We start from the raw sequence: 22,528 nt of genomic DNA, 5'->3' as shown, positions 1-22,528 counted from the left end.
CAGTTGAACATCTGACTCTTGGTTTCGGCTCAGGTCATGATCTCAGGGTCCTGGGATCAAGCCCCACCTCTGACTCCAGGCTCAGCACAGAGTCTGTCCCTCTCCCTCTGCTCCTCCCTACACTCTTGCTCTCTCCCTTTGCCTCTTCCTATCTGTCCATTTCGGTCTCTCTGTCTCTCTCTCTCAAATAAAACAAAAACAAAAACAAAAACAAAAAACAGGGGGTGTATGAAGTTAACAAACCGAATGTGAAATCAGTCTGTGGGTGCACAGTTGAGATAAGGCCTCAGTGTGGTGTGGGTCAGCTCTTGGCACTTCATGCTGCTTATATTCAAGCAGTGAAGGATCTCAGTTTTGCTTAGAGATCCATCGGGCAGATCCTTCAGTGCAGTTGTCTTTTTTAAGTGGTCGGACGTAGAAGAGTCATGTCTGAGGAGTCTGACAGTTTGCTGCTAGAATCCTTCCCTTTTTAAAGGGTCTTGGGCCCCTGCAGACCACCTCTGGTCTGTTCATTATCATTTCTGGGCTGTCAGCTGATGCTGGTCCCAGCAGTATATCCTAGCTGCAGGACCTTTACCTGCTTGCATCATTGCTTGACACAGTCCCCTGCTTGACAATGAGAGACTCCATTTTGTTCTCTATAAGGAAGATGGGCCAGGATATTGGGAAAGGGGCTCGAAGGTGGCCTGATGCCTAATGGTGGCCCACAGATCACCACATTGGAGAGCATGGACTTCATGCATGGCCCCTGGGAGGCTACTGAGTGCTGGGGATAGAGGAAGGGTGGCTTACCCTGATTAGGAGGGAGAATATCAGTTAAGAAGCTTTTGGGGGATGGGGCATCTGAGGGGCTCAGTCAGTTAAGCATCTGCCTTCGGCTCAGGTCATGATGCCAGGGTTCTGGGATCAAGCTCCACATCAAGTGAGTTCTTTGCTCAGTGGAGGGAGGGGTCTGCTTCTCCCCTGCCTCTGCCCTTCACCCCCACTCATGCATACGCTCTCTCACTCTCTCACTCTCAAATAAATAAATAAAATCTTTTTTTAAAAATGAAGTTTTTGCGGGAAACTTTTAGGTGTAAAATAATTTCAAATTTAACAGAAGAGTTGCAAAAATAGTACAAAGAACTTCCCATTCATGCTTCCTCCCCCAGATTATCCAGCTGGTAACGACTTCATCACGTTACTTCATGATTTTCTCTCCATATATTTTATTATTCTTTTTGGAACTCTTTGATAGTGGCAAATATCAAGCCCCTTTACCCCTAAATAAGTCAGTGAGGGTTTCCCAAGAATGAGGACTATCATAGAACTGCAGAACCACAGAACAGCATTCAGAATTAGGAAATTAACACTGAGAAAATACAAGTCCTATCTACATCCTTATCCAGATTTCACCAGCAACCCTGATAATGTCCTTCATTCTAAAAAAGAAAAGAAAGGGGAGAAAAATAACTGCCTCAGGGGCATGCCTTGCATTTGGTCCTCATGTGTAATAATATCCTTTGATAATCCAGAGGTAGGTATCAAATCTAGAAGAAATGGCAATATAATAGAGAAGAATGCCGAGATACAAGTGTGACAATAGAGGTGTATGATGCAGGAGAAGAGCCCAATAGACTTTGAGATTACAAAACTCTTTGGGTGAGTGTTAGTGCTTTCAGAAGAATTCTTAGAATTTGCCCCAAAACCTAATGCCTGGTAAGAGCCTTGGTTGATCTAGCAGGTGTTAAGTGTCCCACATCCTTGCTTTAAAGGATGTACCTGGGGGACACCTGGGTGGCTCAGTGATTGAGCATCTGCCTTTGGCCCAGGGTGTGATCCTGGGTCCCAGGATCGAGTCCCACGTCGGGCTCCCTTCATGGAGCCTGTTTCTCCCTCTGCCTGTGTCTCTGCCTCTTCCTCTCTGTGTCTCTCATGAATAAATAAATAAAATGTTAAAAAAATAAATAAATAAAGGATGTACCTGGGCCCAGTGCCCTCCTTGGTCCCAACTCTGTCCATATAATTGTGCCTGGCCCTGGTTTCTAGGTTTCCTTTCTGATTACCTTTTTGAAATTCTGGCAAGAACATCTAATATCTGAGCACAACGGGAAGCTTTCAAGGAAACATTACTGATGCCCAGAGAAAGCCCAAAGTATAATGTTTGGGTTGGCTTAAAATGGCAGGATTGGATGGAATTGCTTGACATTCAGAGAGGAGATGTGGGCATCCCTCAGGGACTTGAGGCTGCTGGGAAAGAGGCCTTACTTCCGACCCACAGCTCACTCTCAGTTCTAAAAACATGTGGGGAACACAACGCAGGGATCTTGCATGTGACTTGCATGATATGACAAGATAGTTGATGGCTTGCTTTGTCAATCTACTTTTGTCCTTTTTTTAAATTTAGGTTAAACAGTGCACCAGTTGAGGGATATTCTGAGCATGTTGGTAATAAAACTACTATAAGGATGACTTATCCAGAGGGTGCGCCACTGTCTGACCTTGAATATTATTCCAATGACTTGTTTGTTGCTGTTTTATTCAAGAGTGTTGACTTCAGCTGGCTTCAAGCAATGCTAAAAAATGAAACCCTGGTAAGCACTAGAAATTCAGCTATCCAGTGTTCCTTCGTAAAAAGTGGAGGGATCTCTTATTGTAATTCCAGACTTTTATTTTTAAACAAACACAGTGGAATGCATACAGTTGACCGCAGAACAACATGGGTTTGAATTGCCTGGGTCCACGTATATGCAGGTTGTTTTCGATAAATACAGTGCAGTATTATAAATGCACTTTCTCTTCATTACAATTTTCTGAATAACATTTTCCTTTCTCTAGCTTGCTTTAAGAATACATACAATATATGATACATATAACATTGAAAATATGTATTAACTCTTTATGTTATTGGCAAGGCTCCTGGTCAGCAGTAGGCTATTAGTAGTTAAGTTTTTGGAGAGTCAGAAGTTATCTGTGGATTTCAACTTCTTGAGGAGGGGATGGTGGTGCCCCTCCCCTACCACATCATTTAAGGGTCAGTTATACTTTTTGTTGTCTTTCAGATAACTACTGCCTTTGTAGAAAGCCATCAGCAGTCCTTGTTGCGAATTACTTTCAGAATTTAAGATTAAATTCTGATCACATGGAAATTGTGATCATTACTTAATGGAAATATCAAGTTTTGGACCAAAATTGTTATTACCTTACTCACCAGACTTGAATTTACATATATCTTGGATAATCTAGAAATTAGATTTGCTTGGATAAATATAAACCATTATTGAGGTTTTTTCAAAAGAGTATATATATGAAACCTCTGAGGAATATTCCCCAAGAGATTGTCTAAAAATGCTCTGATAGGCAGTCCTTTTGTTGGAGGAAATTCTCAGAATTCCAGAGGGCCAGGTGTTGAGGGAATGGACTCAACATGAGCTTGGTCATATCCCCTTTTGTTTGTTATAATAATTAATCATATTACCTTATAGCCCCATCCATTGTGCTGAAATAAATTTCAGAGGTCAAATCTAACATTTGTAGACACACCCAAAAACTAGCTCTCTGCAAAATTAATAGGATATAGTAGACTTTTCACATAAGCTCCATCTGATGGAGAATTTCAATCTGCAAAGCCAGATTCTGTAGAGTTTATCATGATCTTCTAGATTTTTCTATTGAGTAGAAGTTGGGTCCAAGTTTTTTTTTTTTTTTATTCAAATAAGTCTCAATTTTAATAAGATCCTCTACATACACATTTGCTACTAAAAATTGAAATAGCACATCAAGAAAATTACAATTTCTGAAAACCAGAAAAATCTACCTTATGCACACCCTCCCCTAATTATACTCTAACCAAACCACCCCAAGTTTTCTGTGTATTCCTTCTGCACAAGTTACTTGGCTTCCGATTTTTTGATGTTAGGTTTTATCTTAATGACTTTAGGCTTCTCAAACACTTAGGCACACTCAACCTAGTAGTGCTTCCTTAGGTCAAATTGAAAAGTGGACATAAACTGAAACCATTCAAATGCAAACTACAGGAACTGAAGTCATTCAAATGAAAACTTTTTTTTTTTTTTTTGCCTTTAACAAAATCATTTAATGTCTAAACAAATTCAATATCTAAACACATCTTTGTCGATTAAAATAGGGAAAAGGGAAAGAATATCAAAACACAGGCCAAGAAACAATCACAAAACATATTACTTTTAAACTTAAAAAAAAAAAACTACCAAGAAAACAAACTTGAGTACCTCAGTAAGACTTGCTATTCTGAATAATGTAACATCTTTTCTAAGTTCTGTAAACAGAGAAGTTTTAGAACACATACACACTTAGGAAAAGAAAGGCTAGTTCCTTGGGAATGACTATCCAATATGATACAATTACTTCAGGATGACAGAAGCTGGACCTTTCTCACAATTAGATTTTAACAACTGATTTTGCCACTAATAGAAGTGGGGAATGTGTGAATGACTAAGATTTGGAAGGTTAAACTAGTTGGAACTAGTTGGAAGATGAAGCACATAGGAGGGAATGCCTTACAGTCGGTTACCAGGAGACTTCATAGGGCTATGACTTAGGGCAAGTCAGTGGAGAGGATGCAGGGGGAGGGCCTGATCAGAGTGGGGCACTCACAGCACTTAATACCCTTAAACTGGATCTGCTCACCTGGTCTTCCCTGGGACAAAAGATGCCTTTAGGTCCTAAAAAGCCTTACTATCTCAGATCACAACCTGGGGAGTTTCTTCCCCAAACAAACCAGAGCTGGTTCTACACTTTCTCTTCTTGTCAAATGCCACTGTCATAGAATAGGTCCTTTGGGTTGCTACTCTGACTGGGGTAAAATTGGCATAGATCTCCATGACTGTGCTGCAGAATGCAGCACACAAGCCCACTTGGGGTCACACCCACAGCTTTGTGCTGGTTAACAGGGATGCATTCTCACCTTCTGGTGGTAGGATCACTTGATTAAGTACCCCTAATGATTGCTTGCTTTCTTTCTGTAGCCATTTTGGGTGCGGCTCTTCTTTTGGAAGCAGGTGGCGGAAAGAATCCCACTACAGCCAAAACATTTCAGGATTTTGAATCCAGTTATTATCAAAGAGACCGCCTTTGACATCCTTCAATACTCAGAGCCCCAGTCAAGGTTCTGGGGCCGAGATAAGGTATTTTTTTGTTGCAATTGAAAGTTAACTCTTCTTCTCTGTGTTGGAAGGGAGACCTCTGTACAGATTTCACTTAGGCTCAGCTGTATACCCAGAAGTGTCTCCCAGTGTAGAAATGCAGTCACTGATGAGATGCTCTGTGTGTGTTTGCCGATCTGCATCCTGACTTTAGGGCTCCTCATTTTTTACTTGGTTTTTCCCCTGGTGACTCATCTCTTTTGTATAGTCCATATGTTGAAATTTATGTCACTAAGATATTATTTAAGGTAGTCTAACTCTGGGACTCCGATCACTAATGGTAGGTCACTGAAAGGCACTTTGGTGGTCTGAAAGTTCTTTACATTTTTAACTCTGGGGGCTGCTTAGGTAAGAATTGACATTTATCATCACTTTATAGGTAATAGTAAATAAAATTTACCCCCTAGAGAGTGCTTTTCAGTTGATGCTTGGGTCCCATCCCAAACTTCCTATTTGTTTTATGCTGTGGTCTATACATTGGGATTTTCAAAGTCCCCTGGGTGATTTTATTTTGCAGCCTTATTTGAGAACCTTTGTGCTATCTATAGGTTGCTCACTGCAATAGAAATTCTTTACCTTCGGTTGGCCTGTGCTGCCATTGGGAGGGTGGCTTGCCTTTATTGTCGGTTTCCTTATGACCCAAATAGCTAAGCCTGTGTCTTTAGAATAACTTTTTAAAAAGTGGTAGAGGGGTGCCTGGGTGGCACAGTGGTTGGGTGTCTGCCTTTGGCCCAGGGCGTGATCCCAGAGTCCCAGGATCGAGTCCCGCGTCGGGTTCCCTGCATGGAGCCTGCTTCTGCCTCTGTCTCTGCCTCTTTCTCTCTCTGTGTGTCTCTCATGATTAAATACATTTTTAAAAAGCAGTGGAAATCATCCTTTTTTTTTTTTAAATGAGGAGCCTGAACTCATGACCCTGAGATCCAGATCTGAGCTGAAATCAAGAGTCCAATGCTAAACCTATACAGACTGAGCCACCCAGGAGCCCCCATTCTTAAACAAACTTTTAAGCAAAATCTCCATATATAAAGGAAAGCAAGGAATTTGGAAAAGGCAGGGGTACTGCTCATACTGGGGTCCTGAGATATTGTCTAGCAGATGCCTGAGGCTCTTCAAGGTTACAGTTTCCAAACAATGAGGTAGACTCTTAGATGTAGTCAACCAGTAGGCAGATTAGCAGGTTCTTCTATTTGCCCCATGAATCAAATTTTATTTATTTGAGAGAGAGAGAGAATGAGAGCACGAGCAGAGAGGGGCAGAGGGAAAGGGAGAAGCAGCCTCCCCACTGGGCAGGAAGCCTGATTAGGGGCTGGATCCCAGGATTCTGGAATCATGACCTGAGCCGAAGGCAGATGCATAACCCATTGAGCTACCCAGGCACCCCTCCCCTATGAGTCAAATTCTAATTAAAAATGTTCTTTAAAACACCTGTGTAAATTTTAAAGGAAGAAAGCCAAATACTTAAATAGGCTCCTTATTTTTTTAATTTTTTATTTATTTATGATAGTCACACACAGAGAGAGAGAGAGAGAGAGGCAGAGACATATGCAGAGAGAGAAGCAGGCTCCATGCACCGGGAGCCCAACGTGGCATTCGATCCCGGGTCTCCAGGATCGCGCCCTGGCCCAAAGGCAGGCGCCAAACCGCTGCGCCACCCAGGGATCCCCTTAAATAGGCTCCTTAAAACAAAAATCTCGTTCTTTACTATGATCGGTAACAGCGAACTCCAACACTGGCCCCAGCCTCAGGTTTGAATACCCAGCTTTCTGTGAACACAGCTGAAGCTCTTCCCTTAGCAGGCCACCGTTTTTCTCCCGTGCTCTGCCCTCCCCAAGAGGCTTTCCTGCCTCTCCATCCATGGGGAGGCCACCAGGGCCATGTATTTTGTGCCCACAGCAGGAGCATGTCTGGGACCAGTTTTTCTGGTCAGCCTGTGGTACCTGTTTCCCTCTCTGAGGAGAGTGGCTCCTCTGCCCCTCAGCAGCAGCTGTTGGGTCTCTGATTGGACTTGTTATATTATAGGTTGCTTTAGCTGCTCTTCCCCATGTGAGAGCACATAGGATCCTCCAGAACATGGACTTAAAACTTTTAAGCATCAATTTTAACAAAACAGCTAAAAAAAAAAAAAAAAAAGACTTAAAACAGACTTTGACATCAATTAGCATCAATTTTAGCATCAATTTAGCATCAATTTTAACAAAAGTTAAAAAAAAAAAGACTTAAACTTTGACAAGATTAAGTTATAAAGAAGTTTCACTATCCATGGGTTTCTGTATCTTCTCAACTGCCCTGTGTCTTTATGAAATCCCATAGTATTTTTTAAACATAGGGAAATGTTCATCTATGGTTTGTAGGTAGATTTTTATTTTAAAAGTAACCTTTAGGGGCACCTGGGTGGCTCAGTTAGTTAAGCATCTGCCTTCAGCTCAGGTCATGATCCCAGGGTCCTGGGATTGAGTCCATGTCAGTCTCCCTGCTCAATAAGGAGTCTGCTTCTCCCTCTCTCTCTGCCTCTCCTTCTGCTCATGCTATCTCTCTCTCACACTCTTTCTCTCAAATAAATAAATAAAATGTTAAAGAAAAAAGTAATCTTTAAAAAATTAGCAGATACAATTACATAAAATACGAAATGAACAGCAAAAAATATCAACACAAAATAAGCAGGGGAAATTTTATCATATATATGATAGTAAATACTTCTAAAGTATAAGATCTTATTAGATAAAACAGAAAAGAGGGCCAATAAAAAAAAATGGGGAAAAGATATGAACAGACATTACACAAAAGAAGAAATTAATACAGCCAAGGAATGCATGATAAAATGTTCAACTTCACCAATAATCAAATAAAAGTAAGTTAGAGCCACAATGACATTTCCCCCTGTTTTTTTAGCAAAGATTTAAATGCTTAATAATGTCTTTGCTTGGCAGGAATACAGGTAGAATTATAAGTTGGTACTTTTCTGGAGGGTGGTTTGGCAATATATATCAGCTTTAAATGTGAATAGTCTTTTCCCAGCAATTTTACTCTAAAAATTTTATTATAAGAAAATCAGAGGAGCATCTGGCTGGCTCAGTCAGTGGAGCATGTGACTCTTGCTCTCAGGGCTGTGAGTTTGAGCCCCACATTGAGTATAGAGATTTCTTAAAAATATGGGATCCCTGGGTGGCGCAGCGGTTTGGCACCTGCCTTTGGCCCAGGGCGCGATCCTGGAAACCCGGGATCGAATCCCACATCCGGCTCCCAGTGCATGGAGCCTGCTTCTCCCTCTGCCTGTGTCTCTGCCTCTCTCTCTCTCTCTCTGTGACTATCATAAATAAATAAAAATTTTAAAAAAAGAGAGATTTCTTAAAAATAAAATCTTTTAAAAAAAGAAGAGAAATCTGCAAAGGTGGCTATTCTAATTCTAGGATGTTCACCATAATGTTAACGGCAAAGGACTAAAACCAGTCTAAACATTTCTCATTAGGCGATTGTTTAAACATATTATGTGTAGTGAATGCAATATTGTGTGACTCTTAAGGATGAAGGAAAATTAAGGGATGTGAAGACCCCTCCATAATGTATTAAACAAGAAAATCAAGTTCCAGAGCATTTATACCATCCTATTTTTGTTTAAAAATAAAAATGGGGCTCAGCCCGGGTGTCTCAATGGTTTAGCGCCACCTTCAGCCCGGAGACCTGGGATCAAGTCCCACATCAGGCTCCCTGCATGGAGCCTGATTCTCCCTCGACCTGTGTCTCTGCCTCTCTCTCTCTCTCTGTTGCTCATGAATAAATAAATAAAATCTTTAAAAAATAAATAAAAATAAAAATGTATGTACAGAGATGCATATGGAAAAGCCCAGAAATAAACACCAAACTGGGATGGTGTTGTCAGGAACTTTCTGGTATGCAAGCCCTTCCAGAAGAGAGGGAAGTCTGGTGGGTTATGAGATGGGATCTTAGGGGATATGTTCTGGAGATAGCATCTCTGAGTGGTTTTCGATGGCTTCTGAGTTTCTCTCCATACATTGCCCCTATGAGCAGCTGGTTTCACACAGTCCTTCTGCAAATACTGGTTGAGTATTCCCGATACGCTAGGTACAGAGCTGGCCACAGGTAAGACAGGTCACTACTTTATGGTCCTGTGGCTGAACAGGAAGAAATCTTCCTTTGGGTTAACTTCTCTTGTATTCAGTGACTCTTGAGTTTCTTTTTAACAAGTGACACAGATGCAACACATGAAGGAGCAGGAGGTGGCCTAACAAATGATGAGCTCATTTGATGTTCTTAACCCCACTTAAACTATGAACTCTAAAGGGCTCACTGTTGTTCCAGTTTATAGAAATGGAGAGTTGTTTCTGGAAGCCACAGACTCAGGATGAACAAAGTAGGTACATTTACACATGAAAAACTGTACAACAGAATGCCATTAGTAGATCAGTTGTCACCTTTTGGGGAGTGCTCGGACCACTGTGGAACTTTCTGTTCTCTCTACCCTGGGTACTGTTTTTGCCCAAGGCTGAGAGAGGGATCCAGAAAGCATGATTTCACATTTGCAAGTGGCAAGATAGCAGATGTGCGGGAGTGGTGATATAATGAGAATCCAGAATGATTCAGACTTTTGGTACATTAGGCCACAGTCAGTAGGAGACATTTTAGAAGGAACAAATGTGGAAATCCCTAATTTGGGCCTAAAAATTGCCCAAATAAAGGGTGAACAGAAACTGGCTTAGCAGCTGTGCATGTGAAAATGGCCTGTAAGTGTTACTTGCCAGAAAAGCAAACAAGGGCCTTAGGTGGGACATAGCTTCAGGTAAGAAGTGAACATAGCCTTCACTGGCAGGAAGGGAGGCTGCTCTGTGGACAGTCTGAGGCAGAGATTGTCCACAGGGGCCAGCAAAGAAGGGCCACCTCTAGAAATGGGTCCCAAGAAGGATTTTGGGAGGTCCTGTGACCACTGATTCTAGAGCAGACCTTGTAGATCTTTATCATGTAAGAAAGGAAATGGACTTGTTTTGCAGTTCTGGTCATCACCTATAGGACGAGTAGGTAGAAATTTTACGAAGAACTTTAAGTCTGGTACAAGAAGGGCTTCCAGGCTGTCTCTTGGTGGTGTGTTCAGAGGTATTTACATCACAGATCATGTTTTAGAGTCTAGATTGCTGACTTGGGTGGGAAGTCAGACTCTAGGATTCTATGATCTATAAAACCACATGCTGTATAAATCGAAGCCCATAGTGAAGCCACTGTGACTTTGCAAGGCATGTATACCACTTGGAAAACAGTGAATTGTGCTAAGCTTTGTTTTGTCTTTTCTTTTTTCAGAACGTGCCCACCATTGGTGTCATTGCCGTTGTCTTAGCCACACATCTGTGTGATGAAGTCAGCTTGGCAGGCTTTGGATATGACCTCAATCAACCCAAAACACCTTTGCACTACTTTGACAATCTTTGCATGGCTGCCATGAACTTTCAAACCATGCATAATGTGACAACGGAGACCAGGTTCCTCCTCAAGCTGGTCAAAGAGGGCGTGGTGAAGGATCTCAGCGGAGGCATCCATTGTGAATTCTGAACACAGGGAAACCTCATGTGACAATGCAACTCTGACTCTGAAGGCTGTTTTTCGTAGCCTTCTCGATGCAGCGCATCCTGCAAAATACTTTGAGGTGCAGCTGGGGTTTTTAACTTTTAATTTAAAAAACAACAGTTTCGCTCTTCCCACTTTGTCCCCCCTATTTATTTGAGGTCGGTGTTTTTGCACAAAATTTTGTAAGGTAATTTTGAGAATTGAATTGGAAAGACTTTTCCAAGAGACTTCTATGTAATGATGTTTTATTGTATTTTAAGAAGATTATTTAATTTGTAAAAACTCTGTCCACGTCTACTGCACATAGAATATCAGGTAATTAAGTGGAAGGAGAATGGAGGTCACTCCTTTGATGAGAGCCCTGAATGCCTGATTCTGATTCCTTGTGACTGTTTGGTGGGACACGTGCCAGGGGCACTTCCGGGATGACGTGCTCAGGAGCTAAACCACGGGTACTGATTCAGCCGTGCTGCTGCGCGAGGCCTGGGCTGATCGGAGAAGTTCACGGCCCCTCTCTGTGGGTCTGTCTTCTGCCAGAAGACTTGCAACAATCAACAAGGTGGTAGCTGTCCCGGGTGTCCCTGTTTGGGAAGGGGCACAGAAGACATTTTCTATGTCCTCTGAGTATACAAAGCCAGCTTGGGCTGCAGAAGCCACTGTCTTCCCTGAAATTGTGACAACTCTTGAATTTCTTGAGTGTTTTTTTACTGCCCTTCCAAAAGCACATAAATGTTAATCTGAAGTGTTCCACTGCCTGCCTGAGGTGGCTTATAAAAATTAGGACACAATCTTTGTTACCAGAGTTGTAGCAAAGTAAACCCTTTCCAAGCATAGTCACATTTTCTGAAACACTGAAATAAAATCTTCCTGGTGTTATAAATTGCCTATTTAAAAAAAAAACAACATATTTTTTTAATGCCTACCTGGCCGTGGTGTACCAGACAATGTGCTGGTCAAATGAACAAACCAAAAAGGAACAAAAGCTTTTGAGGAGCTCTCACAGTCTACTTCATTTGAGCACTTAAAAAAAAGTCCATAATCTCCCTGAAATGTCCTTGGCTGCTGCTAGGTGGGGACCTCGGTGGGGGATGCCCCAGTGAGCGACAGAGCAGAGGGTGCCTCCTCCTGCCAGGGCTGCCTCCCTGCAGCTCTGGATGCTCGAGTGTCTGGCTTCCTCCCAGAGAACAGGCTTGTTTCAGCTTCTGACTCTTAATTGCTCCAGTCTTTGTCATCAGAGGGTTGGCAGCTACTTTGCTCCCTCCCTGCCCCATCGAGGGTAGGTTCACATCTCTGCTCTCTTCCTCTGCCTTCCAGTCCCACTGTAGCTCTGACTCCCAGCCTGCTCCCGTGCCTCCATGTCTGTCCCCTCCTCAGCACACACAGGGCGGGGGAGCCAGTCACAGTATTCACACGGGGGTCCTGATCTCCAGGGCCCCAGGGTCAAGTTCAGAGTCGCCAGCCTAGCAAAATAGGATTTCTCTGCATTAGTGACTTAACATTTTCTGCAGATTTTGCTCTTTTTTTTACTAAATACTGTTTAAGAGAAAAATGCTTGGAAATTTTCGCCAGCTAAATGACTTAATGTTGAGAATTGAGACTCAGGAAGGTGGTCCACAGCTGTCCTGTGACTTGGTAAGGCCAGCCCTGCACCATCCACCTCCAGCCCCTTGCCCTTCAGGGGCGACTTGAAACCTGATTTTTTTTTCATTTAAATAGTTTGACAAAAGCCAGGGTTTGGAACTTCCTTAGACAACTTTCCTGGTGTTTGTGAGCACCTCCCCCGTGGGCTACGTGGCCTCATGTGCCACTGCCCTGCAGGGCCGCTGGGAGGTGTGTAGTTCCTTGCCCAGCACCTGGCAGCTTTCAGCCAATGTCAGGCCTGGCCCCCTCACCACCTCTTCTCTGTATGGCCGTTTGTGCCTCCTTACATTGCTTTTCCCAGGCCTCTCACCTTTGAATTATTTGCAGGGAGTAAGTACTCCGTGGCCTTAAATAAATGAGTAAAACATAATTTTTTCAAAGACCTTTTATGGAGCCCACCAGCCAGTCGGAGTTGATCAAGAACTTTTAGCAGGTTGGCAGCTATTTATTAGAAGTGGCTTCTTGGCTTTGGACTTATTCCTCCCTCACCCCACCCCACACATACTCACTCTTTGGGGAACAGACTTCTAGGTGCTTCAGGATGTCACAGGTGGATTGCCAGTGACAGGCTTCACGCCACCCCTCTGACTTTGTAGAGCTTTGTAGGTGCACTCGCATCCCTCATATGGGGCAGGAGTCCTTGCTTTTGAGGTAACTGAGGACAATGTATATATGTTCTGTATCTTAACATACATCTTACCAGAACTTTGGACCACAGAATTTCAGTGAGTTGTATGTTTTGTTTTTATTTATTTGTTTTGTCTCCTACAGAGAGCAGAACCTAGACCCACCTTAGGAAAATGCTTGGGGACTGGATGAGTGTGTGTCATGTTTTCAGGCAAAGCTAAACTGGGATCATCTACACAACTTCATGTATTCTAGGTGTCCCCTTTCCTTCATGGCTCCTTTTGTGTTGCACTGGGTTTTTCCTTTCCCTAGAGTATATCGATAAAGCTATTGGCAATGTCTGTTTTCACAGCTTTGGGGATTGTCATCATTTGTTGGGCCCATTGGTTAAAATGTTGTCAGACCAGGTTTGACTCTGCTTGTGTTTGAACGTGATGACCTTTTAGCCGTCAACACTCAGTGTGGTTTTCGTGGCAGACAGAGGCTTAGTAGTAAAAGAATAAAAGTGGTCATGTCTCCTCAGGTTATTAAAGATTTCTAGAACCAAGGACCACTTTGTTGTAGCTGTATTCCAACCCCAGCACTTTGGGACTTGATATCAAAGGGATTGTTGATTTGCCTTGTTACTGTCTTAGGAGAAACTTTTAGAACAGCATTGTAGGAAGATTAAGAAATGGTGACTTACTCTCCTCCTTGGCAAGTTTACAGCATCCCAAGTGTGGGCTACCTTTTCATCTTTTCTTCAGGACACTTCAGTAAAGTCCACTGAGAAGGAAGAAAATGAGAAAATGAGTAGTTCCTGTGAGTTAGCACAATTGCCCTTGGAATGCAGTGAGTTTTTAGTAAGCTTGCATAGCCAGCAGGAACCCTGTGACACCCGGTCTTCCTTCCATTTACACATGGTAACAAAATGCTTCTCTTGAACAAAGGACCCTGTGTTTGCTGCCGAGGGACCAATGCCCTCTCTCCAGGCACTGACCCTCTGTGAGGGTGCGCCCAGATGACCACACACTTGGTTCTCAGACTGTAGCACAAAGAACAAGGGGAAGTGGATCCCAGTACACAGAGCACACCAGAACACACAGCTGTCCCTGCCCTTTCCCTGGGGGTCAGGACACCCTGGCCCCACCTCAACCTTTATTCTGTCCTTCCCCACTTCCTAAGGTCATTGTAGGCAGCATGGATTTGTGTTCTCAAAACATGGTGTTTATCTGTATTTACCTATAACCAACACTCAGTATAAGACCAAAGTAAATTGGGCAGGAGAATTCATCGTTACATGGACACACATTTTATTGGCTAGAAATTCATGTCCCCCCACAAAGGAAATTGCAGCCTTGGTAGTTCAACCTTCATTATCGAAATGCTTAGATTTGCCCAATTCCCAATATTAAATTTCAACCCGTTGAGCAGAGAAGAAAAGCATCCATCTTTAGAGGATTATGGCAGACCCGAAAGTAAATAACATGCTATGAAATTTGGCTCTAACTTTTTTAAAAACAGATTTCTCCAGTGAGCTGTGTCAACAAAACATAGAAAGGGAGACAAGTTTACACATTTCCTCTGTGGGAAGGAGCAAGATGTCAGATTTTGAGTTGGAGTCAGGCTGCCATCCAAGATGTGGCAGATGTAGGCTTTCCAGCTTTTGTGTGCCTAGAAATGTAGTGAAGTGAATTTTCAGAAAATGCAAACATTATTAAAGAAATGTAATATTCGGGATCCCTGGGTGGCGCAGCGGTTTGGCACCTGCCTTTGGCCCAGGGCGCGATCCTGGAGACCCGGGATCGAATCCCACGTCGGGCTCCCGGTGCATGGAGCCTGCTTCTCCCTCTGCCTGTGTCTCTGCCTCTCTCTCTCTCTGTCTCTCTCTCTCTCTCTCTCTGTGTGACTATCATAAATTTTTTTAAAAATGTAATATTCACTAGATAACTCATAGAAGCAATGCTAATTATGGATTATATACCAGAAATTTGTAACTACTAACAGCAATGTATTTTCACTCTCCTGTTACCTGACTTAATTTTTTGACTTACTGAAGAAAATCAGTTCCAAGAAAAATTAAAACGATGAGTTCATTTAAAACGGTTAGGTTCTTAATAGGAAAGACCACACTAGAGGCGCCCGGTGGCTCAGTCGGTTAGGCACCTACCTTTGGTTCAGGTCATGATCCCCGAGTCCTGGGATCAAGTCCCACATCAGGTTCCCTGCAGGGAGCCTGCTTCTCCCTCTGCCTGTGTCTCTGACTCTGGGTCTCTCATAAATAAATAAATAAAATCTTTATAAATCAATCAATCTTTCAGAAAAGACTGCACTAAACTACCAGGCAGTAACATAAATGTGACATGACTGAGGACAGAGCGTGGGCAGCAGGGGCCAGGGGAGGGTGATTAAGGACAGTACAGTAGTCAGATGCAAAAGTCGTTTTGAATGGACAGTTCCCCATAACATATCAAGATCTCCTATCAGGCTGGCTCCTTTGGTGTGGGAAGAAACTGACATCGGCCCTAAAGCAATGAGAATTCAAAAGGACCTTTGTAATTAAGGGATGAACTCTCTAGTGACAGAATTTTGTACTTTATTCCATCTATAGCCCCTGTAACAAGGCCTCGCCTATTATAGAATACAGGTAACTAAAGCAGTAAATGAACACAATCACTTTTTCTATATGTAATTGTCTTAGTGACTTAAATGAATCTCAAAAGAATATGCCAGAAGCTGAATAGGCCTGTTTAGTGGCTATATACACACCCATACATTGTGGAAAACTCACTTATTGCTGAAGCTTCTGAAATAGATGTATACCTTATCTTTTCAAAGACCTGCTGTGCTGTTGTGACTTCTGATAAGCATATGGAGATCTTTCCCTCCATTTCTGCCACAGAGCACCCCAGACCCTTGGAATTTCCTAAGTGTTGAGAATGATAAAGATGTTCTGTGTTATGTTAGTGAAATGACTTGGAAAACACCTGAGGGATGGAGTCCTCAGAAGAACCGGTGAGAATGATTTTGGTCCTGTTGCCTGACCTCTGGAGAAGAGAGAGGGGCTGAAGGTTAAATCATTTGCCAGTGGCAAAAGATTTAATCAACCATGTCTATGTAATGAAGCTTCCACAAAACTCCAAAAGGATGGGGTTCAGAGAGCTTCTGAGCTGGCAAACACATGAGATTGGGGAGAGTGACACACCTAGGGAAGACATGGAAGCCCCGAGCCCTGTCCCCATGCCCTGCCCTATGCATCTCTTTCATCTGGCTCTTCCTGAATTCTATCCTTTTGTAACAAACCAGTCATCTAGTAAGTTAAATGTTTATCTGAGTTCTATGAAGCACTCTAGCAAACTAGTCCACCTGAGGAGGGGCCCTTGGGAATCTGATTTATTAGCTGGTTGGTCAGAAGCACAAGTAACAACCAGGGCTTGGTGATTTGCATCCTGAGTTGGAGGAGTTCACTGGAACCTCCAGTTTGTAGCCAGTTAGGCAGAAGCCTGGCTAACAATCTGAGCTTGGGTCTAGGAGGGCACCTATAGGACTAAACCCGCAACCTGTGGGATCAGAGACTATGTGGGTGGATAGTGTCACACTTGGTTTGAATTCTCACACACCCGGCCAGTATTGAAGCTTTGCTTGCTGGAGGTGTGGGGAACCCCCTTCCTCAACACACATTGAATTTGGGTGCTCAGGACAGCAAAGACTTGCCAAAGTGTATCAAAGTGTAAGTGTATATGTAGGGGTTGGTGTTTCAGACTATAATAAGGAAGGTCCTTGTCGAAGGTTCTATGCTTTGTAGTCAAGGCAGTCGTAGTGAGTTTATTATATGGAATTTGGAAACCAAGATGATATACCTCTATTGTGTGTATGTACATATTTGTCTGCCCCCCCTTTTTTGCTATATATCATTTACTGGATAAGGACTACTTTTAAAAGACATAATTACTAAAGATCTGATCATTTTGAGTTATGTGCCCTGTCTTTAAAATAATAGTGGACAAAAGGCCTTCTGACTGAGGCTTTGTGCTGGAGTGGCTTGCTCTTCCAATGTGATGTTTAGTAAGAGGAATGAGTGAGATTCAAAACACACACACCCCAAGCGCACAAAATTAGATTCGAGTCTAAACTAAGAGTCTTTTCCTAAAATGAAAGATTGAGTGGAGGGGCACCTGGTGGCTCAGTGGTTGAGGGTCTGCCTTCAGCTCAGGTCGTGATCTCAGGGTCCTGGGATTAAGACCCACATTGGGCTCCCTGTGGGGAGCCTACTTCTCCCTCTGCCTATGTCTCTGCCTCTCTCTGTGTGTCTCTCATGAATAAATAAATAAATAACCTTAAAAAAAAAAGAGAGATTGAGTGGAATGTCATAGGTGTGGCTTTTTCCCTCTCCATCTTTTGTCTGTGGCCCATCTATGTCACTTTTCTCTACAAACTTAACCTAAATTTAAGAACATGAGTTCACTGCAAATCCTGGGGGAGAGGAGCTGAAGAGAGGTCAGAAGGGACAGGCCTCCATCTTCTTGCTAACCTCACCTACTCTCCCCACACAGCTACCACTCGTCACAGGGAATGAAGAAACATCTAGTACAACCCCTGGCTTCATAGGCAAGCATCTCTTTTAGGGTTCATGCACATTGACCGAGCACCCCTCATCTGTAGGGGGTAGGAAGTCTCACTACAGCTATCCTGTTCAATTAGCAGGTCAGATGTCCCGATTTTTACTTTGGACAATATAATCATCATAACTTACTGCTTTATATACTTATTCCTAGAGACTATTTTGTGTTTCTTAAAGTATTTAACATCTTGGGATGTTTGGGGTCACTTTTAGAAGGGATGACTTCTGACCACTTCTGTCTCAGCCTGCAGCTACATAAGTCTCTCCAGAATTTTCCCCAGTCTTCTCTCCATAAAAGGCTAGTCCAGCACTTCTTCACTTCCCTTCTCTCTATCCATCCCTACCCCCTGCTTATGTCCTGTATTGAACAATGATTTAGTCTTCCTCCAACTAGAAAGACTCTTCCCTTTTCTTTCTTTCTTTTTTTAAATGGATCAGTCAGTTTAATTAGGTTCTTTGTAAGAAATTTAGAACACCAATTTGTGAGGGAAAACTCCATTTGTGAGAGAAAACACAGAGCGGAGGTAGCCCTGAAGCTGAGGAACAGCTTTGATTTTTGGCAGAGTTTGCGAGTCCACAGCTTTCTGATCAACCTTGCACTGCTCTGTAATCTCGTATTTCTCCTTCTCTGTGTCAAAGATCTCCCCTTCCTGGTGTCTGGGTTTACGCAGCTGCTTCCTCTTGAAATAAGCGTCAGTGAGATGTTTGGGGATTTTCACTCTGCTGATATCAATTTTGGTGGAAGTGGCAATGACAAATTTCTAGTGTGTTCTACTCAGAAGAACTCGGTTGAGAGCCAGAGGTCCAGTCACAAGTAGCAAGCCACTGCTCAGTTGCTTCAGGAAAACTAACCTCTTGCCTCTGTGGTGCCCAATGAGGATGGTCAAAATGGGGCCAGGAGTGATGCTAGCTTGCAACTTTCTTACATGCTGACTGGAAAGTTTTTTGCCATGGCCCAACAGCTTTCGAGGCACATCTTCAGTAGGATAATACCTAGGCATTTTGTGAAGTTTAACCACTCAGGTACCACCATTCTTGTCACCACCAACTGGTCTTATAACAGTAGCAAGAACCTTCTCCTTCTCTTTCTTTTCAACCCTAGATTTAGCTGCTGAATACTTCCTCTTGTACACGGCTTTTCTGGAATACATAGCTGATCAGGAATATCTACCAATTCCTCTGACTAGGACAGGGTTTCAGCTGCAGAGGGGGCCTTGAGGTTACCCTTCTTTGCCTTGCCACCAGCATCAGCCTTCTTGGCTTCAGGTTTCTTCTCCTTAGTATCCGGCTTCTTGGCTTTTTCTCGCCTGCCATCTTGCAAGATGGAAAAGAGAACAAAGGTCCAGAATCTTCCTTTTCAGGAAGACAGCAAAAATTGAGCTGACCATCAATAAAATTCTGGCCAGGAGCAAGAAACAAAGACCACCTTGTTTCTACTTGTCAGATGTCATAACTTCCTGCAGAAACAAATGCCTTGAGGCAAGTCATAGCCCCCCTCTGGGATTCTCATCTGTTACACAGGGCATTGGCAGGGCTCCAGGGCTCCAGCACACATTAATTTCTCTTTAATAAAAATTAAACTGCCAACCCTGAAAGGTGTGGCCATTAGTGTGGGCCACAGCGCCACCTACTGTCCATGAGGTGTGTGCAAAGCTCTGCGCGCTGGGCTTCCACGTGGCCCCCAAGGGCAATGAGTAGAGCCCAGTATTCTGAGGCCTGCTGGCTCCTCTGCCCCTTAGCTGCTGCTGTGGCCCTTCCCCTCTTCCTGCACTCTCTCACCGCTTCTTAGGCTCCCCTTCCTCCTCCCACGCTTCTGCTCTTCATCCTCTCTCTTCTCTCCCCTTCTGACTGTGATCTCTTCCCGTGAGATCATCCACTCCCATGGATTTGATGCTACCTCTTTTTATTTCACTCCCAGGTCTGCAGTGGGACCTCACTATCAAGGCTCCAGAATTCCAGGCCAGTATGTCCACCTTCTTCAGGATATTACCTCCTCCCTGGCTACTGGGCTAGCCTGGAAACTGGGCTGAAAATGCTGTGCCTCACATTGAAGCTCTTTCACTGACCAACTTGCTTTCTGCTAGGTGTGATCTCCCAGGTGCCATGAGTCAGTCCCGTCCAACTGCTGGCGTCTCTTACATCCAAGTTTGCCGCTTGTTAAATGGATGATTTTGGAAGAGCCCACATTGCCTTGACACTTCCCTGATCTGCTGGTCTCTGCCTACCTACAGCCCCTGACTCCTCCACCTGCCACCAGTAAAAAGCACAACCTGGGTTTTTTCCTTATGGTACAAATATTACATTTTAACATACATACTCACAGAAACATAAAAATTAAAATCAACCATGTTCCCATCCAGAGGTACATATTGTTGTTTAAGATATATTCTCCAGGGTATTTTTTCTATGCATGTGCATGCACATAGGTGATAATAGATAGATTAGATTTTATAGATGGAATCATATAAGCCATACTTCTCTGTAAGAATCTCTCCCACTTTTCATAATGTTAATTCATATAGATATACCTCATCCTTTTTATGGGGCTATGTTTGAATACACCATAATTTATTAAACCCTCAAGAAAGGACAATTAAGTTGTTTTACCCTTAATATTATAAATAATATATATTTTAATTCTTGTTAGGTAATTTCCTAGGGACAGTTCCTAGGAATAGGATCACTAAGTCAAAAGGACACATGTTTAAAAGAAAATCTTGGTGCGTGTTGAAACAGACACAGAAGTGTCTGTTTACACATGTCCTTGATAATCCTGAGTATAGTTCTCTTTTTGGACAATATGATAAAAAAACAATGTGTTATTTCGAATTGAATATCTTTGACTGCTAGAGAGGCTCACTATTTTTCTGTTAATTGGCCACTTGTATTTTTTTCTAAAGTCAATTTCCTATTACTCTTCACACATATTTCTGTGGGAAATGTTCATTTTTTTCTAATAATTTCACAAGAACTCTATATGTTTTAAAAAGGTTCGGTTCCACTTCCAAGCTGAAAGCATGAGGAGCCACACAGAGCTGTCATCTCCCCAATGACAGAAGCAAAGCTGCTAAAACTGTTTTTAAAAAGTTTAAGTGTCTGGAAATTATCCTAAGAACATATAGCAAATGAAGAAATATTTTTTCAAGAAAATCTACTTAAACTCATTAAGAACAGCAAGAGTATTTGAGCCACCATTTCCTTCCTCTCTCTCTCCCCACTCCCAACCATCACAGCTTGATGGAAGCTCCATCTCAGGTGGTGTGGCCAAAAAGTTAGGCTTTTCTCCCCTCAGCGGCTGATTAGGAGCTATTTTATCTCACTAGTAGGGACAGGCTATCGGGATATCTCTTCCCCTTCAACTCTAAATTAAAGAGGTGAGTGTGGCCAAGAGGTTGAAGATTCCTTTTTTCTACCCAGCCCCTAACTATATGATGAAGTCTGTGCCCTTGGCATGACAGGCCAAGACTGGAGCCTCAATCATCCTCACCTCAACTCACCTATTCCATGATAAGTTTTCATGGTAGACTGACAGAATTGAGGGGAGAAATTGATAATTCAGCAATAATAGACTTCCAGACCCCACTTTCTACCTTGGATAGATCAGCTGGGCAGAAATTAGACAACTAGATTTCCATATGCAGAAAAATGATGTTGGAGCCCTACCTCACACTGTATACAACAGAACTCACTCAAAATGGATCAATGGTCTAAATATAAAAGCTAAAACAATAAAACTTTTAGAAGAAAACGTGAGGGTAAATCTTTTGAAACTGGATTTGGTATTGGCTTCTTAGATAAGACATCAAAAGCATGAGCAACAAAAGAGAAAAAAATTGATAAACTAGATATCATCATAATTAACTTGTGTTTCAAAGGACACTATCAAGAAAGTGAGAAGACAACCCACAGGATGGGAGACAATTTTTTAATAAATCATATATTCAATAATTGACATATCTAGAATATGTAAAGAATATACTAATAAAAAGACAAATTGGGGGTGCTTAGGTGGCTCAGTGGTTGAGCTTCTCCTTCAGTTCAGGGTGTGATCCCGGGGTCCTAGGATCGAGTCCCGCATCAGGCTCCCTGCAGGGAACCTGCTTCTCCCTCTGCCTATGTCTCTGCCTCTCTCTCTGTCTCTCGTAAATGAATAAATAAAATCTTTAAAACAAAGACAAATTGCCCAATTTAAAAAATGGGCAAAGATCTGAATAGACATTTATCCAATTGGTCAAAGAGCATATCAATGGCATTACCCTTCAGAAAAATGCAAGGCAAAACCACAATGAGATGCCTCTTCACACCCACTAGGATGACTGTAATAATAATAATGATTATCTTATTTTATTAAATTTAAAATTATTATTATTATTACAAAGATAATAAGGAATGCTAGCAAGGATGCAGATAAATCGTAGTCTTCCTACATGGGTGGTGTAAAGATAAAATGTTGCAGCCACTTTGGAAAACAGTCTGGCAGTTCCTCAAATGGTTAAACAGAGAGTTATCATATAACCCAACAATGTCATTCCAAGTGCATACCCAAGAGAAGTGAAAACATAGGTCCACACGAAAACTTGTACATGAATGATCATAGCAGTATTATTCATATTAGCCAAAACATGGAAACAACCCAGATTCTATCAACTGATGAGTAGATAAATAACGTGTGGCATATCCATATGTTGGAATATTATTTAACCACAAAAAGGAATGAGGCATGAAGTAGTGATACAACATGTGAGGACCTTGAAAACATTATGCTAAGTAAGAGAAGCCAGTCTAAAAGGACCATGTATTATATGACACATTTTATATAAAATGTGTAGAAGGCAAATCTATAGAGACAAAAATTAGACTAATGGTTGCCTGTAGTTGGGACAATAGAGGGGGATTGGGAAGTGATAGCTAAAGGGTGTTAGGTTTT

The 22,528-nt window shown here is 42.5% G+C and overlaps 1 protein-coding gene and 1 pseudogene across 1 annotated transcript in view; one reads left to right on the top strand and one right to left on the bottom strand.

The window, feature by feature from the left end:
* ST3GAL5 (ST3 beta-galactoside alpha-2,3-sialyltransferase 5) overlaps positions 1-13,352 on the top strand; it is a 53,815-nt gene extending 40,463 nt beyond the window's left edge. The window contains exons 5-7 of the mRNA XM_041755920.1: positions 2,387-2,573; positions 4,986-5,144; positions 10,470-13,352. Coding sequence (XP_041611854.1) covers positions 2,387-2,573; positions 4,986-5,144; positions 10,470-10,718 — 595 coding nt within the window. The 3' untranslated portion in view covers positions 10,719-13,352. The remainder of the gene's footprint in view (positions 1-2,386; positions 2,574-4,985; positions 5,145-10,469) is intronic.
* A 4,477-nt stretch (positions 13,353-17,829) lies between these two features.
* On the bottom strand, positions 17,830-20,495 carry LOC121491542 (annotated as a pseudogene).
* Positions 20,496-22,528: the final 2,033 nt, after the last annotated feature.

This window comes from Vulpes lagopus, chromosome 5, assembly GCF_018345385.1.
Source record: "Vulpes lagopus strain Blue_001 chromosome 5, ASM1834538v1, whole genome shotgun sequence".
Taxonomy (NCBI): Eukaryota; Metazoa; Chordata; class Mammalia; order Carnivora; family Canidae; genus Vulpes; species Vulpes lagopus.
The sequence above is the reverse complement of the archived record's forward strand: the minus strand, read 5'-3'. Positions and strand labels throughout refer to the sequence as shown.